The sequence below is a fragment of the Herpailurus yagouaroundi genome, unplaced genomic scaffold (genome assembly GCF_014898765.1).
Source record: "Herpailurus yagouaroundi ecotype Mexico unplaced genomic scaffold, PumYag 139, whole genome shotgun sequence".
NCBI classification, from domain to species: Eukaryota; Metazoa; Chordata; class Mammalia; order Carnivora; family Felidae; genus Herpailurus; species Herpailurus yagouaroundi.
The window spans coordinates 25957314-25977876 of NW_024412394.1; the positions used below are offsets into that span (position 1 = coordinate 25957314).

A 20563-nucleotide genomic window follows, 5' to 3' on the forward strand; every position below is an offset into this window, starting at 1 on the left:
CTTCCTTCCTTCCTTCCTTCCTTCCTTCCTTCCTTCCTTCCTTCCTTGCCGCATTCTCTTTCCCTTCCCATTCTGCATCTCCTTTTGTAAAGGTAATTCTCCCTACCTCACCTCCTTACATTTCCCTTCCCCATTTGTCACTTAAATAGAGAAATCGTCTTTTGTCCCTTTAACTTCCTTTAGTTGATTGTCCTCCTTTTCTGTCTTTTACCATTACACTTCTTAAAAATAAAAGAGAGACTGCAGTTGTCATTCTTTATTCATTCACTTTTTAACCTTTGTCATCTGGTCCTCTGTTTCTGTGTGTCAAATTAGTGGATTTTCCTCCTTCCTTTGTTTTCTCTTGTAGCATTAACCTTCCTGATCCCTACTTCATTGAAATTTTCCTTACCCTTTTTTTTGTGATGTTTTATTACCTTGATGCTTCTTTGCCTGCTCTTTTTAATGTCATCAGTATATCCAAAAAGTGAAGTCACTACTTCACTTCCAAATTTGTTCTTTCTAACTTCTGTCTTCTGGTTAGTGAAAACCTTTTCTCACTTATCAACATTTAAATTTTCCTGGCCTCTTCTTTTCCCTAATTCTTTTGCTCAACCAATATTTCTGGAGTACATCTTGTATACCAGGTCATTATTCTATGTTCTGGAGTTTCAGCATTGAACGAGAGAGAGAGAGAGAGAGAGAGAGAGAGAGAGAGAGAGAGAGAGTTCTGACTTGTAGACTTACATTCTAGTGGAGAAGATAGTTATTAAACAGATATTAATCAGGTAGTGTGAAACATGTTTTAAAGGATAAAGTACACTAAGGGTCTTTAGGCAGTGATGAGAGTGTTGGGTAAGATTGTTAGGAAAAGTTTCTCTGAGAAGGTGATATTTGAGTAAAACTCGAAAGAAGCAAGAGAGGGAGCCATATGGATATCTGGGAGAATAGCATCCTAGCCAGAGGGAATAACAGGTAACAGAACCTTGAGATCTTATACTTTCCTGTATTAGGAAAGGTTTGTGTGACTGGAGTGGGGTGAGTTATAGAGCGATAGGTGAAAAGTCAGAGAAGTTGGCTGGGGAAGATCTTAGGATCCTGTGCGCCCTGGTTAGGATTTTGGGCATAAATCTAAGTGTGGTGGTGTGGTAAGAGTTTGGAGGGTCTTGAAGAGAAGAATGGTAACAAGATAAGACTTCATATTTTAGAAGGATCACCGTGATGACTGTGTGGGGAGTAAACTGTATGTGTATTTGGGGGGGGGGTGGTGTGTGGCAGTAGAAGAACCTGGGACACTATTACAGTATGGTTTTGATGAGAAATGATGGTAATTTGGAGTAGAATGTTAGTTGTGGAGATGGTAAATGGTCAGATGAGTTTTATAGATAGAATTAGCAGGATATGCTAATCACCTGGATGTGGTATATGAGGAGAGAAGAGCTAAGGATAGTTCAGGAGTTTGGGGTTTGAACAACTGGGTGAATGGAGGTTCCATTACCAGAAATACCTTAGGAGGGGCAGTTTTATTTAGGGGAGGGGGGGAATGGGTGGAAGCAGTGTTTATTTTCAGTATGTTAAGCTTGAGGTATCTGTTAGGCAACCTCATGTGGAGATGTCAAATTATCCTCTTCCAGAGGTTAAATGTGAACTTGGGGCTGGAGAAAATAATTTTGGGAGTCATACAAATGTAGATGGTACTGGATGAGAGCACTTGGGGAGGTTTGAATGTAGATAAAGATGAGAGGTGGGAGGATTGACTCTTAAGTCCTCCAGCATGTAGACATCTGCAAGAAGAAGAGACTCTGTCAAAGGATATTAAGAAGTGGCTAGTGAGATGGGAAGAAGTGTGATGTTCACAAGTGAAGTGAGGGGAAAGGGATTCAGGAAGGGGAGATGGGTCAGCTGGGTCAGAAGCTACTAGCAGATGGAGCAAGAGAAAACGTAATAATTGACTTTTGGATTGGGCTTGCTAAATCCCATTGATTCTGCATTGCAATATAGCTCTAAAATTCAGAACATAACTTTTCGCTCCCTGCCAATAAACACTGTTAATCGGGCTTTATTTGCTTTTCTCTTGGACTATTATTATCTTTTGAACTTTTTCTTTCTCTCCTGATTACAATACAGAATATATGCTGATTGTAGAAAAGGTTGGAAAACAAAGAGACAGCGTGACAATGATGTAAAAAACCTAAATTCCTTATCTACCTTACCACTAGACCTAATCACTGGTAATACTCCAGTGCTTCCCCCCCCCCACCTGTCCATTTCTATCTATGCATATTTGTAATGCATGAATTGTATACATGCTTTTATATAAAATTGGGATGAAACATCTTACATTTTGTTTTTTTAAATGAATGTTAAAACATTTTGAGAATGTGTGTGAATCTGTGGCAACATAAGTATTTCATCATGATGGAATAGCCTTCTAAACTGAACTCCCTACCCGTTTCTCCCCTAATTATATCTTAAATGAGTCCTGATGAATTTTTCCTAAAGTATATTCTTTAAGGTTTTAGTGCATAGGAATAGTGATTAAAGCATAGACTATTTTTGAGAGTGATAACATGGATATAGCAGGAAATGTGGAAAACAGGAAATAAATATATTTTATAGAATAACCATTATTATGATTTTCATCTTTTTGCTAATCTTTTTTTGTTTGTCTGAATGTACATGCACATGCATTTCGTTTTTTTTTTTACTAACAAAGATCACACTGTTTTCTAGCCAGCTTTTTTTTCATAATTTATTCTTTTTATAATTTATTGATCAAAGTATATAAGCAGTTTCATTGTTCTGTTTGTTGTCAAAGTGCTCTTCAAAAAGATTGTACCATTTGAAAGTATATTTATAAAGAATTTTGTTCTCTTTAAATTTTAGGATAGACCACTATCTTGTTGAGCTCTTTTAATTGAAGTTCTTCTTGGATACAAAGATGAGGACTAGATAACTTCTTGAGGTTCCTTCTAACCCCTAGGATGAAGATAATAACTAACATTTGTGTAGTGCTCTAAAGTTTACAAAGTGAGTTCTCATACATCATCTCACTTGATCCTCACAACAGCCCTGTGAGGTAGGTAGGACAGGTATTGTTATTCTCATTTTAGAGATAAAGAAACTGATAGAGAGGTTAAGTGACTTGGTCAAGTTTTATTTAAGTGTTTTAGTTGGGATTTGAATCCAGGCCTTCTGATCTAAATAATCACATTCTTTTTACAAGATTTCATTCAGCTGCACATTTACAATTGCTATATGTCAGCCAGTTAAGTGAAGTAAATTTGTTATTATAATTCAGAATATACAGTGTTTATATTTTCTTCAGTGTCCTCCAGTCCTTTTCCATATCTCCCCCTTCCCATTAAATGAAATGCTCTCTCTTTTGACTAGAAGGTAATTTAATTATATAGCTATATTAAACCCCTACAATTTTACCTGGTATTTGAGAGAGGGGAAAGTTATATTATATTTTTCATTTCTCTGTGTATGTTTTTTCGCTACCTCTCAAAGGTATACCTATATTACTTTCACACATCCAGCATAAAGTCTTGAATAGAATTACACTTAGAACTAGAATCTTTTTGCATCTAGCATGAACTCAGAATCACAAGCTTTTCAGAGCATTAAACTTTTGTACTACTTTAACCAAAATTGGGATAATTGAGTTTTCAGGTATAGGTGCTTATGATAGTCACAGAGGTACAGTGAATATTAAGTGAGAGTGACGGCACAGGCCAAATCAAGAACAATTGTAGCTATTCTACGCTAGTTACCTCATAAGGTAAAAGTTTGTAAAATTGAATTGGGAGCTTGATAGTGGCAATATCACACAATAGGAATAGAACTAAGTTTTCATGACCCTATATGGTAGTATTGCATTAAACTGTCTCACAGTGTTTTCTGTACTGCCTTTATATACTTAAGGTCCTCGATATTTTTTAAATTAATTTTCTTGTTTTTATTTTTTTTTCTAGTTGTTGGTCTTGACGATATTATGGACGAAGGTGTTGTTAAAGAAAGTGGCAATGATACCATTGATGAAGAAGAACTGATTTTACCTAACAGGAATTTGAGGGACAAAGTAGAAGAAAATTCAGTGAGGTCACCAAGAAAATCACCTCGTTTAATGGCACAAGGTAATCCTTCCAGAGAGGTTCTAGCTAGAAAATCAAAGGTATAGAGAGACAGATGTGATAGGTCATGACCTTGCTAAGCAGAGATATATTTTCATGGTGCTTGCTAATCTCAGCATTTTGATAATAATCAGTTTTGAGATTATATCAATTTGTTGGTATAGTTTTTTAAATTTTCATTGAAATTATATATTTACAAAATTTATTTATTTAATTTTAGTTTAGTTTAATTTTAATTTAATTTAATTTAATTTTAGTTTAGTTTAGTTTATTTTAGTTTAGTTTATTCATTTTTGAGAGACAGAAACACAGCACGAATCGGGGAGGGGCAGAGAGAGAGAGACACACACAGACTCCAAAGTGGGCTCTAGGCTCTGAGCTGTCAGCACAGAGTCCAGCACAGAGCTTGACACGGAGCTCAAATTCACAAACTGTGAGCTCATGACCTGAGCTGAAGTTGGATGCTTAACTGACTGAGCTACCCAGGTACCCCTATATTTACAAAATTTAAAGGGTTCACTAATTCTGTAAGTTTCTAATACTTCTTTTTTCCCCAGAGGAAATAATTCTTTCAGCTGGTATTATTAATTTTTTGGTATTTAGTTTCATGTCTCTAAGTAACGTATTACTACTTTTTGATTATTCTGATATAAGTATTTTTATTGACTTCCCACTCTGGATGATGAATTTAGTGTTTTTCCTCTTCTCATCACACAAAAGTACATTCTCTAATTTTGTTACGTCACTAGTAATTATGTTATTGTGACTCTGTATGCTATTAGAGATGATCGATTGTAATAAACTGAGGTTACTTTTTCTATACAACTTTTTGTCTTTCTGACTTAATAGTTGTTTTTGTTCATTTGCTTTATAGTTTTGTATATTTGTACATAGCTTTCTTTGTACATATCAGTAATACCTCAACTACTCTGCTGGTGTCTAAATCTTTCCTAAAAATACTTGTGCATATCAGATGTTCTGTCATTTTCATTTTATTGAAGAAACTGGAGCTTTCTGATCTCCATGTGCACTGTATAAGCCTGATGCATAGCTATTATCCAGGGGTCTCCCTTTTCTATTCTTCTGAGGATTCTGTTTGGTGTTATAGTTCTTATTTCCTCCTTTTTTGGCTTACCTACTTCATTTTGGTGACACTTTTTCCAGTAGTTTTGTGTGGAAAAAGAACATGGAGACGTTATTTTAAAACTGTATGTCTGCAAATATATTTAATCTGGTCTTCTATTGGAATTACAGTCTGGTTGAATGTAGGATTCAAGGTTGAACATAGTTTTCCTTCAGAAATTTGAAAGTTTTCCTCTATTTTCTTCTAATTTCAGTGCTGTTGAGAAGTTTATTCTGATTCCTTTTAAGGAATTCCTTGATTTCTTTTAAGTAGTTACCTACTTTCTTCTGGAAGTTTGTGGAGTCTTTCTCTTCAGCTCTAGTGTTTTGATATTTCTGATAATGTGTCTTAGGGTAAGTGTATTTTATATATTGAACTCTGGGTACTCCATATTTCCTTTTAGTCTGAAAAGGACTATTATTCAATTCTGGGAAAACTTTTTGTATTATTCATTGGTAATCCCTCTATTTTCTTAGTTCTTGCTTTCTTGAACTCCTTATTATTCAAGTGTTAGAAAGGACTGATCCTTCCATTTTCTTGATCTTGCCTACTTTCTATCTCTCTATCTTTTTCCTCTCCTTGGTGAAATTTTCACATGTTTATCCTCCAACTTTTCCGTCAAATTTTACATTTCTAATTTTTGAATGTTCTTTTTTTTGTTTCGGGATAGTCCTTTTCGTAGCATTGTGGTCTTGTTTTATGGATGCAGTATCTTCTGTCTTTTCTAAGGTACTTGTGCTTTAAAAAAGTGTTTTAAAAGGTGTTTTTGGTCTCCTTTCATAGTTATAGTTTCTTTTTTCTCCATGTTGTCTTTTTTTTTTTTCCCCTCTCTCCATCTTTCATGTTAGGGACTTTTCTAAAATGTCTGATCCTTGATTGCTTGCTCATGTTGAAGAGTAGGGAACTAAAACTGTATGAAATGAAAAGGTTAACACTCAAGAGAGTGTGGGTTGGGTTTTGTCTACTGTGAGCTTCACTGTGTGGTTATCTGGCTATGCTTTTTATTTTTATTATTATTATTTTTTTATTTTGAGGAACCCCTGTTGTCAGAATTGAGGTTATTTATTCCTTTAGGCTCAATTAGATTGTGTAATGGGAGTCCTTCAAGGAAGCTGACAGGGTGTCTCAGGTATATAACTTCACTAAATATCATACATTTTAGTGTACTTTCCTGCCACTTTTATCTGTGCCTGATGTTCCTTAGTCTAGAAACCCTGTTTTATACTCTTACAGAGAACAAGCCTCCAAATCTTGGATTAGGACCAGGAAAGGGCAGTTGCCTGGCAGATGGAGTCAGGGAGAGGGAGCTAGTGGTCTGACTGCTTCTCAAATAGCTTTTAACTCCTCTTCATTTTAACTACCTGTTTTCATCCTCATTTTAGAATCATCTGGGGTCACCAGTTCCTAACCCTTTTGAGGTATTAATGCTATTGGTTCTTGCCCACGTTGCCATCTTAGGGTTTATCTCCTTTGGGTCACTTCTTGATCATCTCTTGTTTGGCTTCCAAAATTCAGGTTTTCTCCTGTTCTTCCATTCATTTTAGATTCATGCCTTTTGTATAGTTTTAGTGTGGTGTTTTGAGAAGTGGATTAAGTTAGATGCATGTTATTTACTTTTATCATCTTTTCCTCAATATATATTTTTAATCAGTTTTTAAAATCAATTATTTGGTAATACTTGTAACTTAGAGTAATGAAAAGAATAGGATGAACAGTATGGACAGGTAATGATAATGTTTGGCCTATACAGCCAGGATTCCAACCAAGGCAGTTTATATTTAGAGGAGAAAAAAACAACTTGATCTTTGGCTCAATAAATCAGTTTGGATTTATTGGAAAACTTTTTTTTTTTTTTTTTAATGTTTAAGAGAGAGCGAGAGTGAGCAGGGGAGGGGCAGAGAGAGTGGGAGACACAGAATCTGAAGCAGGCTTGAAGCTCTGAACTGTCAGCACAGCCCTACGTGGTGCTTGAACTCACAAACCGCAAGATTATGACCTGAGTCGAAGTTGGATGCATAACTGACTGAACCACCCAGGTGCCCCTGAAAAACGTTTTTTTAAAAAAATTTTTTTTTTTTTCCCAACGTTTTTTTTTATTTATTTTTGGGACAGAGAGAGACAGAGCATGAATGGGGGAGGGGCAGAGAGAGAGGGAGACACAGAATCGGAAACAGGCTCCAGGCTCCGAGCCATCAGCCCAGAGCCTGACGCAGGGCTCGAACTCACGGACCGCGAGATCGTGACCTGGCTGAAGTTGGACGCTCAACTGACTGCGCCACCCAGGCGCCCCTGAAAAACGTTTTTTTAATCTTAATTACCTTTATGGTTGAATATGCTATTTATTTGCGACAACGTAGGTAATGGGTGTTAAAAGTTCCTTTACTTTATTTTAAGGCAGATGAATAAAGTAGAAGTGTAAACTATTACAAGCTGTCTTCAAAGCTTAAAATACATAAAATACATAAAAATCTCATCCAGATATTGATAATGAACCATTAAGTTCTTAGTTATTTAAATGTTATATATCTGAGCATGTGGTGAACAGTTAATAATCCACACAATAATCCACAAAATTTTTAAAAATTGTTGGGTGTTTACCTAATGAAGAAATACTGTGCTGAGTCCTGGGGGAATTAGAAAGGGTCTCTAAGATTGGGACAACCAGATAGTTTTTTGTTCAAACTAGGACACTTTTGAGAATAAAAGAATGTACTATTAATAATCACATCAAGACTGTAGACATCACCAAGGACTGTTAAAGACAAGTGAAGACACCTGATACCTTCTTTAAAAGTTTAGTGGTAGGGGTACCTGGGGGGCTGTTGGTTAAGTGCCTGACTTCGTCTCAGGTCATAATCTCATGGTTCGTGAGTTCAAACCCCGCATTGGGCCCTCTGCTATTAGCTCAGCGCCTGCTTCAGATCCTTTGACTCCCTCTCTCTCTATCCCTTCCCCACTCGTGTTCTCTCTCTCTCTCTCAAAAATAAATATTAAAGAAAAAAAGTAAAAGTGGTATATGACAAATAAGCAGTGTTTAAGTATTGGTGCATAGTGGTGTTTTGCACTGAAGAGTAGGAAGGAGTCTTTTTATTTTTGGTAATTGATAGTATTTAATTTTCATGGTGTTTATTTGGAGGTATTGGATATGCATAGGCTTGGAAATAGTTTATTTTCTATTTCATTTTGTGGGTTGTTTTTCTGATTAGTGAATCTACTTTAGTTGTCTTTCTTTCTGTTTTCCTTGCACTCCATATGTTTTCCTTTTCTTGGAGGTGTATCCAGATAGGGAAAAGAGGAAAAACTCATACAGTGGATTCTTTGTTAGGAATATTGTTAAAGGTGGGAAGCTTTGTTCAATTATTTTCATACTTTCCCCATTTTCTTTTATGATATATTTTCCTGGCTTAAGCTTCTTTACTTGTAATTTCTCTTTATCTGTGGTACTATAGCATATACTTCATTTCTTAGGAATAGCTTATATGCTAAAATGGTGATATAAGTGAAGCACATTCATAAAGGAGTTTGAGTTGTGAGGCTGTGTTTTGAAACTCACACAGATCCTGTTTGTTATAGGTGGTTTAGTTCTTATTATATTGGCACCTGAATTTGTTTGGTATTCTTTATTTAAAGATACTTAATGTTTAAAACTGTATGACAGTCTTGCTTTATGATGGGCATCAATGTAAAGGAAACTCATTTATTTTGCTCCCCGCTTATTTATTATAGAAAAGAAACTTGATGAAAACATTCTTGTCTTATAGTAAAGTATAATATCAGTCTGAATTTTCTAGAAGTTTTTTCTCCTGTCAGAATTTACAGAACTTTGATAAATGTAAAATTTAACATGGAGATATATACATATATATATATGATCATCATCATCATCATGAGTAACTTTCAGTACATTTTCACTGAAATGAGCAAATTTATAGCTCAGAATAAAGAAGTGATGTATTCTAAATTGTATTGAAATAAAAACACATGGCAAAATAGCTAAGTTATTTTTATTTGTTTTTTTCCCTTGTGATAGAACAAGTAAGAAGTTTGCGACAAAGCACTATTGCCAAGCGTTCAAATGCAGCACCTTTAAATAGCACAAAAAAGGCATCTGGGAAGACTGTATCTGCCCCCAAAGCAGGGGTGAAACATCCAGAAAGGTGTCAGATTAAAGAAGTTTCTGTATCACCAAAACCTGAATACCATAAAGAGAGCAGAAGGAGCAGCCGACATATTGGACAAATTGACGTGGTACCAGAAGTATCAGTGTCTTCAAGTCATTCTTCAGTGTCGTCTTGTCTTGAAATGAAGGATGAAGCTGGATTAGATTCTAAGCAGAAGTGTGATAATCAGGGAGAAGCAAATGTGCCATCTCATGAATTAAATTGTTCACTCCTTTCAGAGACTTGTGTTAGTATTGAAGAGAAGAAGAATGAAGCTCTGATGGACTGTAAAGTCAAAACTGTTAGTAGCCCTCTGTTTAAGTTTTCAGATAAAGAAGAACAGGATGATTCTATTTCAGTTAAGATGGATGGCACTGTTGTTGAAGAAGGGAGGGAAAAAGGAAAAGTTGAACAAGACTCAAATGAGACAGTAAAATTATCTCGTGAGGATAACCAAATTATTGAGGAGCCTGCATCTTCTGCCTCTCCTGATGCTGCTGCTTGTACAAATCCAAATAAAACAGAAAAGAATCTTACAGGTTTGTCTGGTTCTGTGGATGAAGTAAATGAATGTAATATGGAATTGAAGAATACCCTGGAAGTTGCTGATAAAGCGAAGAACTCCTTTCAAAGAAATGAAATAGAATCTTTGGGTTATTGTAATGACACAGAGTCTAATGATAAGCAGTTGGAGAGTACAGAATTTAATAAATCAAACTTAGAGATGGTTGATGCTAATGCTTTTGAACCAGAAAGTAATATTTTAGAAAATGCTATTTGTGATGCACCTGACCAAAATTCAGAACAGTTGAATGTTGTTGAAAGTATTAAAATGGAGTCTCATGAAATAGCAAACCTTCAGGATGACAGAAGCAGCCAGTCAAGTAGTGTTTCTTGCTTAGAGTCAAAAAACATAAAATCCAAACAAACAAAACCTGTAATTCATTCTAAGCAAAACATGACCACAGATACTCTGAAAAAAATTGTTGCAGCAAAGCATGAACTAATGCATAACAAAACTAAGGTTAATGTCAAAAGCGTGAAACGAAATGTTGATGAACCAGAAACTCAGCAAAATTTTCATAGGCCAGTCAAAGTGAGAAAAAAACAAGTTGATAAGGATTCAAAAATTCAGAGTTGCAATTCTGGGGTTAAATCTGTGAAAAATCAAGCTCATTCTATATTGAAAAAAACATCACAGGATCAAAATTTAGTGCAGGTTTCCAAACCCTTAACTCATTCTCTGAGTGATAAACCTCATGGTCACCCTGGTGGCTCTAAAGAACCCCATCATCCTGCACAAACTGGACATTTATTACATTCCAGCCAGAAACAATGCCATAAGCCCCAGCAGCTGGCTGCAGGGATGAAAACCAATAGCCATGTGAAGGAAGAGCTTGAACATGCAGGTGGTGTAGAGCATTTTAAGGAGGAAGATAAACTGAAACTAAAAAAACCTGAGAAGAACCTACAACCCCGCCAGAGAAGAAGCAGCAAAAGTTTTTCTTTGGATGAGCCACCATTGTTCATTCCAGACAACATAGCTACTATAAAAAAAGAAGGTTCAGACCATAGCTCTTCATTTGAAAGCAAATATATGTGGACTCCCAGCAAGCAGTGTGGGTTTTGCAAAAAACCACATGGCAACAGGTGTGTGTGTGTATGTGTGTGTGATATGTGCATTAAAGAGAAATTGCTTTTTAGGGTAGGGTTATGTGAGAACTTTTTTATAGAAAGAAATTATTTAATATACAAAGACTTTTGCAGAAACAAAAAAAACCCCTCATCAATCCTGGATAAATAATAGATGGAGCTACTGAATTTATAAATATGTCATCCTAGAACGTTAAAAAAAAAAAAAAAAAGCATAGCCTGACCAACTGCTGGTATATACAGAAATGTCTTGTCATTGTAACCAGTTAGAGTGTGTGATTTAGTTGTTGCATCTGAAAGAGAAAAAAACTTTCTGATCAAAAAATTGTTAACACTGCTTTGGGTCTGTAAGTTTTATTTTATTTGGCTTGAGAAGAACTAGTAATAAAATGTAAAGGTCATAATGGAAATTCTATTTTTCTTTTGAAGATATAAAAAAAAATTCTAGTAAATGAAGCACACCATCACTTCATAACTATCAAACTTGACCTTGGAATGAAGTTTGATAGCTAAAACAACTGTTAAAATTACCTGGGTAGATTGTGTATGTAACATGGAACGGAGTGAAAACCTGTATTTCTCTTGAATGTTTTAGTGATGTGAAGGATTTCTTGTGAATTCTGATCTTTTAAGAAGTGATTTTAGGATTCAGTGTTTTATAGCTTTTTGACACTGCCAGACCCCCTCCCCCGCCATGTATTTTTTATTTGCTAGTGTTTTAAGAAAAGGAAAACAGGAGATGAAGTGGAGTTTGCAGCTGCAAGATTGTGCTGTTCGTGTTGAGATTGCTGTTGGAACTTCTATCAACACGGACATGATAAAAGAACATTATAACTTGCACTTTGTAATATTATCCTCACTCATTCATGAAAGTAAATATTAGGATGAGTTTTCCCAGCACTATCAGGTTACATTAAAATGAAGCTTTTTAGGTAGGGACAATTTAGTAAAGTATGTTGTGTAATTATTTTGGTGTGGGAGGTGGTGGTTGGGCAGAGTGGGTGGGAGTTGTTGGAGCTATTCTGTAAAAAACTTGAGTTTTATGTCGAACTGTTATGTCAAAGACATAACAAACTTTCATGCCTTTATTTGTGATTCAGTCCATGTCCTATTTTTAGTGTCGGTGGTTATTCTTTATAACCACATATTCCAGTTTTTAAAAATTGTGTCTTTGGATATTGTGCTATATTTGTCCTCACATATGTGTTGGTAGTTTTTTTTTTTTTTAATTAAATTAAATTTAATAGAAAACACCTTATTCAGATATTCTAAAGTGGGCCTGGTAAATTTTCAGAATTAAGGGCTGGGTGGTGCTTTTAAGTGTTCTTTTAGGCCAGCACTTTTTTCTCTGCCAGAATCTTTTAAAAATCATTACATCCTGACATGTGGTCTGAGTAATGCAAGAGGAGCCTTAGCTTGAAGGAGTTTCTAAAATGAAACTTGAGCCTAGAGTTACAAGCAGTGTTAAGTGTGTTACAGTGTAGCTTTGTTGCAGATAAGCTACTCTTCTGATGGTTTGGCCCTCAGGAGTTTGCCAAGGCTTTTTTAAAGATGGCTCACTTTACCAACATCAACAGTTATTTTCCTAAAATGAACATTAAGTGTTAATGTTAAATCCTACTGTTTTTTTGTTTTTAATCTAATGCCACCTTCTGTGTCTCTTCTATAAAACCTAGAGTTTCTTTGCCTCAGTGTGGAAAATGACTGAGAATAATACATATATAGAGGGATTTTGAGTTTACTTTATGTAATTAACATGCATAATATATAATGACATTGGAAACAATTGGGAAGCCGCATTTCACATTACATTTTGTGAATAAAGAAGCAAGCCTAAGTAATTGTTTTTTCTTCACATATTAACTAGCCTTCACTACTTTTTTTGATACATCATGCTTGTATACATTTTTACTCAAAAAATGTACCTGTCATACAGCATGTAATTTTCCTATTTTAATCCATGTATTAATAAGATTATGAATTTATTAGGAAGGGCATATCTGGAAATAATTTTTGTCCATTTCATGCAGTAGCCATATGGAAAGCTATTTGTTCATATGACATTTTCTTGCACTTGTGACAGCTTTGCTTCTAAGGACTGTTTTATAACTTTTAAGCATTTTACATGTATTACAACTAAAGTTAGCTTCCTGTGTGTGCTTCCAGTTGGAAATTATATTTTTAAGTATGGATTTGTACATGACATCACCAAATGTAATAAATATTTAACCATAGGCAACACTATACATATCCTAAAGACAGTAGGTATTGACTTAACAATTTACACAACAAACTGTTGTTTTTGCTTCCATTTATTTTCCTCATCAGCCTTACAACACAAGCATATTCATTATTTTAAAAACCGGACTACTTAATACTCCCTTTAAAAAAATCATCTTTGCACTTGTGTTTACATAAGCCAGTTGGCATTTTGGAAGGAAGAAGTGTTAGTCTTTTCATAGTATCTATTCTGTAGTTTCTAGTTTTTTCCTACGTCTCCAGGTGTTTGTATCTTTAGTTTGTATTGCATTTTCTTGCCCAGCAATAGATGATTAATACATTGGATGAAATTTAAAAACAAAAAATCTCCATAGCATGATGGCTTTATACTCAAATTGTTTTTCTCAGAAGGAAATTTTCTTCCAGAATAAGATTGTTTTTCTCAAGATTTTAAGAGATTGACAGATAAGTATTTTCATCTGCAGATAAGGTTGTTAGTGACAAAAACTGATTTAATATTTATGTGGAATAGAATCATTTTAGAAAAGAGTGAGTACGTATACATTTATAGTAATATGGTCTAGATTGTCACTTAAATACTTAATCAGAACTGAAGACCCATCTTGTAACAGCTCCCTTGTTGGTAATTGTAACATGAATATGCTGAGAACAGTTCTCATTGTTGCTTGCCTCTGATTTACTTTAAAGAAACTTTAAAGTTTTCTAAGAATATATTTTGGCTTATGCCAAAAAGGTTAGAATTTTAAATTGGTTTTTATCTTACACTAAGTCTAGTTTAGCTTTTTACTTTTAAACTTTGTGTATGAATATTTAACAATAGGAGATATAACAAATATTTCTGAACTCATCCATTTAACTGATGCATGCCTACTTGGTTTACTTAATTGATCCAGAGGTAAACTCCATACAACATTGTTTGTTTGTTTATTTATTTATTTATTTTTAATGAAATATTTAACATCCAGGTTACATAGTCTTTTCTATAAGTGATTTTGTCTATTAATCAGAAATTCAAGGCTAGACCAGAAAATGGGTATTAATTCTGTTAGCTATGTGATTCATACTCTCTCCCCTATCCCTCACATTTTTAAATCATGAGGAATAATACAAAAAGGGAAGAAAGTAATACTCTCTTTTTGTGATAGACCTTTTCCCCCAATATAAATTTTCCCCAATATAAATACCCATAAAATTTGTAGTACTCCTCTTAAGTTTCAGACCTAAAAATGATCCAGATTTACATTTTTGTAAAATCAGTTTTACTTTCAAGTGAATTAATTTATTTTTTCCCTAGAACATGTGGAAATTATTTTTATCAGTGACTTTTTAGAATTTTATTTTATTTTTCTATATAAAATCCTAAACTATTAAGATAATCTGTAGATGGTGCTAGAGATTTGCTTTTCAGAGCCTCACATTTGAGGAGACCTTTCCAAAACAGATTTGAAATGAGGCGTAATGAAATATAATTAGTTAATAAGTTTTGTAACCATAAAATAAGTTCCCTGATGAAATAAAAATTTGAAATTTAAAATCCATGCTTTATAATATTTAAGAGTTGAATTTGGGGTAAAAGCATAGTCATGGTCATATTTTTAAGTAGTCTCATTGAAACTTAGTCTAGACTTGCTAATGTTGCTCTGATAGTGGAACTAAAGGGAAAGGACTACTAGCTTTCCTTCGCTATTTCACAGACATTCATATTACCTGCTTTCAAGAAATAGTTCTTATGACTTTGAAACCTGAAATAGAAAAGCTATGCACTTGCATTTTTCAAACTTATTTATTCTGTTGGCTGGAAGATCTGTATCATTGAAACATGGACCCATCTAAAATCTCCCCAAGCCTAGACAGACAGACCATTTCTATCTTGCAAACAAATAACACATTGTTTCAAAGTTTTGTTGTTGGCTTATGAATCCAAAACATTGTGTTTTTTTTATTTTAACATAAAACAAGGTTTTCTTGTTTTTGTTTTTTCCCTTGTCATTTTGGGGAGATAATGACTTATTTGATAAAGATAGCACAGACATTACCAGTTAGGGTAAAGAATAGTGAATCATAGACAGGAAGAAGTCAGGTTTCCTTAATGGACAGCAGTAGTCTGATACACAATAGAAAGGGATACAAAGAAGAGAAAAATGTGCTGCATTTGAGGAATGAATATTTGCTGTGACTTTTTTCAAGACCTCTTGTAAGGATCAAATGTTGTTTTTATAGTTTCAACCTTCAAACAGAACCTCTGGTATGTTTTGAGAGTTGGCCGTACCACCCATTGAATTACCTTAAAACATCTTCCTGTTGGTCCACAGGTTTTTAAAATGGGTTTGACATTGTTGGTGCCACTGTTACCAAAATCAGCAGAAAGTCTTTAATTCATTAAAGAATAGACCTAAATCTCTTTATCGTAAGCTTTCAAACATATCATAAATTACCAACTTGAAGAAGAAAGGAAAATGTTAAACATGATTAAGTGAGCTCTCTAGTTTTCCTGACAGTGGGGTAAAAAGTATTTTAGATAATTTCTCTCTCAAATTGCTGTTTGTACATCTGATTTACCATTTTATTCAGAAGTAATTCCAGATATTTCTAAGTTAGAAAAATAAGCTTTTTAGAGTCCTTAATCTTGTATCTATCCATAGGCTTTTTCGTTGGTTAGTGAAGTTAGATAAAAATCAGTAAAGGCAAACTTGTAAGTCAATTGGAAACTTTAAAAAATTCAGCCTGAATATTAATATCTTCATGTTAAGAACAATGATCTTTATTTGGAAAAACAAGTGTAGTAAGGAAGTCCACACTCAAAAGTACATACAAGATTCTTCAGCTTAATATAATCACTGTTATACCATGAAACCAGAATATTTTGACCTCAAAGTACAGTTACATAGTTAAGGTGGTTAATAAACAGTGTAAGAGTCTCCATTATGTTAGTTTTTGAGTTTTATATTTGTTGCTATCTCTTTTTGTCATTTCAGTATGATTCATTGGATGAATGATTCTTGAGTTTTATATATATCAGGTGTGTGGGGTAAATGTAATTGTAACTTTGATGGATTGTCTGTGATCACACTATCACAGATCTTACCACCCTTCTCAGTGGAGAAACGTTACTCTATGCTTTGTTATTCTGTGTAGTATGCTAACAAAGTTCAGTTGCTCTTGATTTAACCATTATGGTTTTTTGTATTTTCTCATTCATACAAGTGGGGATGTAGTTGACTTCTTAAAAGTTCCATTTTCATAGAAGAATATTCTTTGAAAACTTGCTCCATGTTGAACTGACAGAGTGAAAAACAGAATGTCAGAAAATGATTTAATATTTAACTTGGGCATTTTTGACATTGAGTTTTTAAAAAATGTATTAAATCAAAGTTTTGTCCCTTCCCCCAGGTTTATGGTTGGCTGTGGGAGATGTGATGACTGGTTTCATGGTGATTGTGTTGGTTTAAGTCTTTGCCAAGCACAACAAATGGGAGAGGAAGACAAAGAATACGTGTGTGTGAAATGTTGTGCTGAAGAAGATAAAAAGACTGAAATAGTAGATGCAGATATTTTGGAAAACCAGGCTAAAGTTGAAGTCCATAGTGAAGATAGGACAATGGAATATGAAAAGCTTGGGTTATCAAAGCACACACCAACAAATGAAAAAACCAAATATATAGAAGAAACAGTGAAGCACAAGGTCAAAATTTTAAAGCGGGTAAGGTGGTCATTAATGCATTCTTTTTATTTAAGAACTTTGTATGGACTGACAATTGGAAATTTCTTTGGGGTCTCCTGGATGGCTCAGTTCGTTGAGCATCTGATTCTTGATTTTGGCTGAGGTCATGATTCCAGGATCTTGGGATCAAACCCCGCATTGGGCTCCATGCTGAGTATGGAGCCTGGATGGGATTCTTCCTCCATCTCCCCACTGTCCCTTTTCCCTGCCCTCTCACTCTCTTGCACGTGCTCGTTCTCTCAAATAAATTTCTCTTTGGGTTTCATTGTTCTAAGAGTACCTTTTCAAATTTATTTTTCCATAAAAATGAATGGAATTTTATTTAAAATATTTTGGCAGTCTTGATGAAACCAGGTGGTGAAATCTTCAAAACACATAGATTTTATTTCTAACAGTGTCTTATGCAGTTTCTAGTCTCTAGTTTGGTACTTGGATTTTCTGTGGTAGGATGTGTATGTGATCTTGTGGCATTAAGTGGTAATAAGCTTTACAGTGTACTTGATAATAAGCTTTTTAAAAAAAGTTTTCCAGCTCATAAGTATCTATCTACTAATTCTTAAACTATATTTGACATTGTCTTCAGGTAGAAGAGTTATTTTGTCTCTGTAAGGAAAAGTAAACTTAATTCTTTTGACATTGTGGCAGTGTTTGCTTGGAACCTTCACTTAATAATTTCTATCTTAGAGTTGTCAGTTTTCCCTAATCTTATATTTTTAACTGATTTCTGAAAGTATTTCCTAAATAGAAACTTCAGGATATTCAATCTATTACAGGAGAAATGTATAAAAGATTCAGTGCTATATCTGATTAAATTTTTATGTTTTATTGTCTGCCTTTTTGTTACCTATGAATTTTCTATTATAGAAATTTGTTGTTTTATAATGCTAGCGAAGAGTACAGTGGCAACATATATATGTGGATAGTCAACTATAATAATCCAAAAGACAGTGAACATGAATTGGAGAGTTAAGAAGGAAGTTTGGAAATCTTTTAGTTCAGCCATTTAGATTGAAGAATATGAGCATGTTTTCTCCAAAGTCATCTCCATTATTTACAAACTCAGTTTTTTGAGACATTCTTTATATAACAAAACTGGATTAAGTTGCAGTTTGCCAGTGCTTGTAGCACCCAGCAATTTCTGTCTGACCAGACTTTTTGAGAATCAGATTATGTCCTTCTGGCATTTGCTGTTGCTTTCTCTGTTGATTTGATGAGCGCCAAAGTCACTGATGGTATAGAATTGAGAACTCCATTGAGAATAGTTTATAGCACATCTTTGGAAAACTTCTGTTAATCATTAACTATTAATCATCACTTCTTGGATATAATATTTTGACCATTTAGAAATGTAGCTCATTGTTTTGTCATTTAGCTAAGTTATCTCCATCCTGTCTAAAAAGACATAAAACATTGTAAATGTTTTGAGAGACCACTCTGTCCACTCTCTGTGTCAGAAAAGAAGTTGAGGTTAGTCTGATTTTGTAAATACATGTGCCCTTCAAGTTATTACTGCTTCCTTTTCTTTTTACTGATGAACTCTGTTGAATGTTGTTTGGACTTGTCTGATTTTAGTTTCTGGAATCTGCTCTTTAAGTATCACTTCTTATCCCTAGATTTTATGTTGAACCATGTGTTGAGTTCCTATTGTGTGCCAGGTGTGGTACCAGACTTGGGTGTATAGCACTGATTAAGATATGTTCCTGGTCTCAAGTAATTCTAGTTGGAAAGATAGAAAATGAGTAAATAAAAAATGAGAGGATTCCTAGTCTAGAGAAAATTAGTGTTTTTTTTTTTTGTATGTACTCTAATTAAAACCTATGATTATATATGCCTATACACAGGGTTCTTCTCCCTGTCTTTCAAACACTACCATGATGTGATTAATTACTTTAAAGGGTCTTAGAATTCTAGTTCTCTAGTAGTTCTTTGTGGGCTATAATCAGGATGAGAATAGCAGGTATCCTGATGGTTTGTTCTACTTTATGGGAGCTAAAATTGCTAGTAGATACAATGAGAAAAAATTGAACACTTGCTGTAGATGGATGTGATTTCATTTGTTTTAGAAAGTGGTGAAGAACATAGATACCTATTTCTCCACAATCTCTCCCTCCTTTTTCCATATCCACAGCTAACTAAGAGAACTCTTATTATCTTGTATCTAATTTTCTTGCTAATATCACTACCTGGTAAATGATATCCATGTTTTTTTTAAGTTTTCCTTTATAGGCTATTATGTGTTCTGCAGAAAATAGGTGCTTGACAAATGGATTTTGAATGAAAGGGCAAATCTCCTTTTTGCTACTAATTGAGAGTTATTTGTGTACATCTTTAAAAATAACCTTTCAAGTATTGGGCTAAAGAATATAATGTTTGCTGGGGTGCCTGGGTGACTTAGTCAGTTAAGCGTCTGACTTCCATTCAGGACATGATCTCATGGTCCGTTGTTTTGAGCCCTGTATCAGGCTCTGTGTTGATGGTGTGGAGCCTGCTGGTTTTCTCTCTTCCTTTCTCTTTCTGCCCCTCCCCCATTCACACTTTCTCTCTTTCTCAAGAATAAATAAACTTAAAAAAAAAAAAAGAATATAATATTTGCTATCTTAATGGATTGTAATACTAATTAGGTTTAATTTTTTTTTTATCAGTATACTCTTGAGCCTTGCTTTAGTAATTTTCATTCTAATGAATTAAATACTTTTTCCCCCCCTAGGAATCTGGTGAAGGCAAAAACTCATCAGACTGTAGAGATAGTGAAATAAAAAAATGGCAGCTAGCTCCTCTTCGAAAGATGGGACAACCGGTTTTACCTCGGAGATCCTCAGAAGAAAAAAGTGAAAAAATACCAAAAGAACCTTCAACTGTTATTTGTACAGGAGAAAAAGGTTCCAAACAAGGTAGTAAGATTAATAAAAATTATTATACACTAATAAAGCTATATTTATTTTATACACTATCAGTATATTTAGGGAAATTTAACCATTTTAATATTTTAAGGACAACAAAAATATGTGATTTACCTTCTTGAAATTAAAAACTATTGCTCTAAATTCTGGGAAGTACATGAATTTAATAAGACCCCACCCTCATGGCTCTTAAATACGAATAGAAGGCAGATAATAAGTAGACAAATGGTGTGCTGTATCACGGCATTTAGGCACTATGAAGAAAAAATATAGTATTGGGGTAAAGAATTTTGATTTTGAAAAAAATCAAATGAGGTTGAAGTTGGTGAAGGAGGTATTGTTGGATTGTGAAGAGAGGAGAAAAAGTATAAAATAATGCTTGGGGAAGTGGGAAAACAAGTTTACCAGGAAAACTTAATAGGATTAGGGCAGCAGATTGAGTTATCTACTTCAGATTTGTGGTTATGAATTTATAGGGAGATCCGTTAGCATCAGTGTTTTTTCTCCAGTTGCCTTCAACTGTTTGTAGGCTGTTTGGGTGAAGGTTAAGGCTGGCTTTCACCAGGTTGTGGTTTTGCAAATACAGATGTTTAAAGCAGAGAGGATAAAGGTGTTTTGAATGCAAGGGTGTGGTAATAATGTTGGACTGT

At 34.4% G+C, this 20563-nt stretch overlaps 1 protein-coding gene across 4 annotated transcripts in view; it reads left to right on the forward strand.

The window, feature by feature from the left end:
- The window catches only part of PHF3 (PHD finger protein 3), an 82794-nt gene that overhangs the window by 43183 nt on the left and 19048 nt on the right, over positions 1-20563 (forward strand). For 3 of the 4 annotated variants that reach the window (XM_040473864.1, XM_040473861.1, XM_040473863.1), the window contains 4 exons: positions 3957-4118; positions 9269-11048; positions 16683-16992; positions 19721-19904. In XM_040473864.1, coding sequence (XP_040329798.1) covers positions 3977-4118; positions 9269-11048; positions 16683-16992; positions 19721-19904 — 2416 coding nt within the window. In that variant the 5' untranslated portion in view covers positions 3957-3976. Of the gene's footprint in view, positions 1-2956; positions 3059-3956; positions 4119-9268; positions 11049-16682; positions 16993-19720; positions 19905-20563 lie in introns of those variants that run through there. The other variant, XM_040473862.1, reaches the window with a different exon arrangement.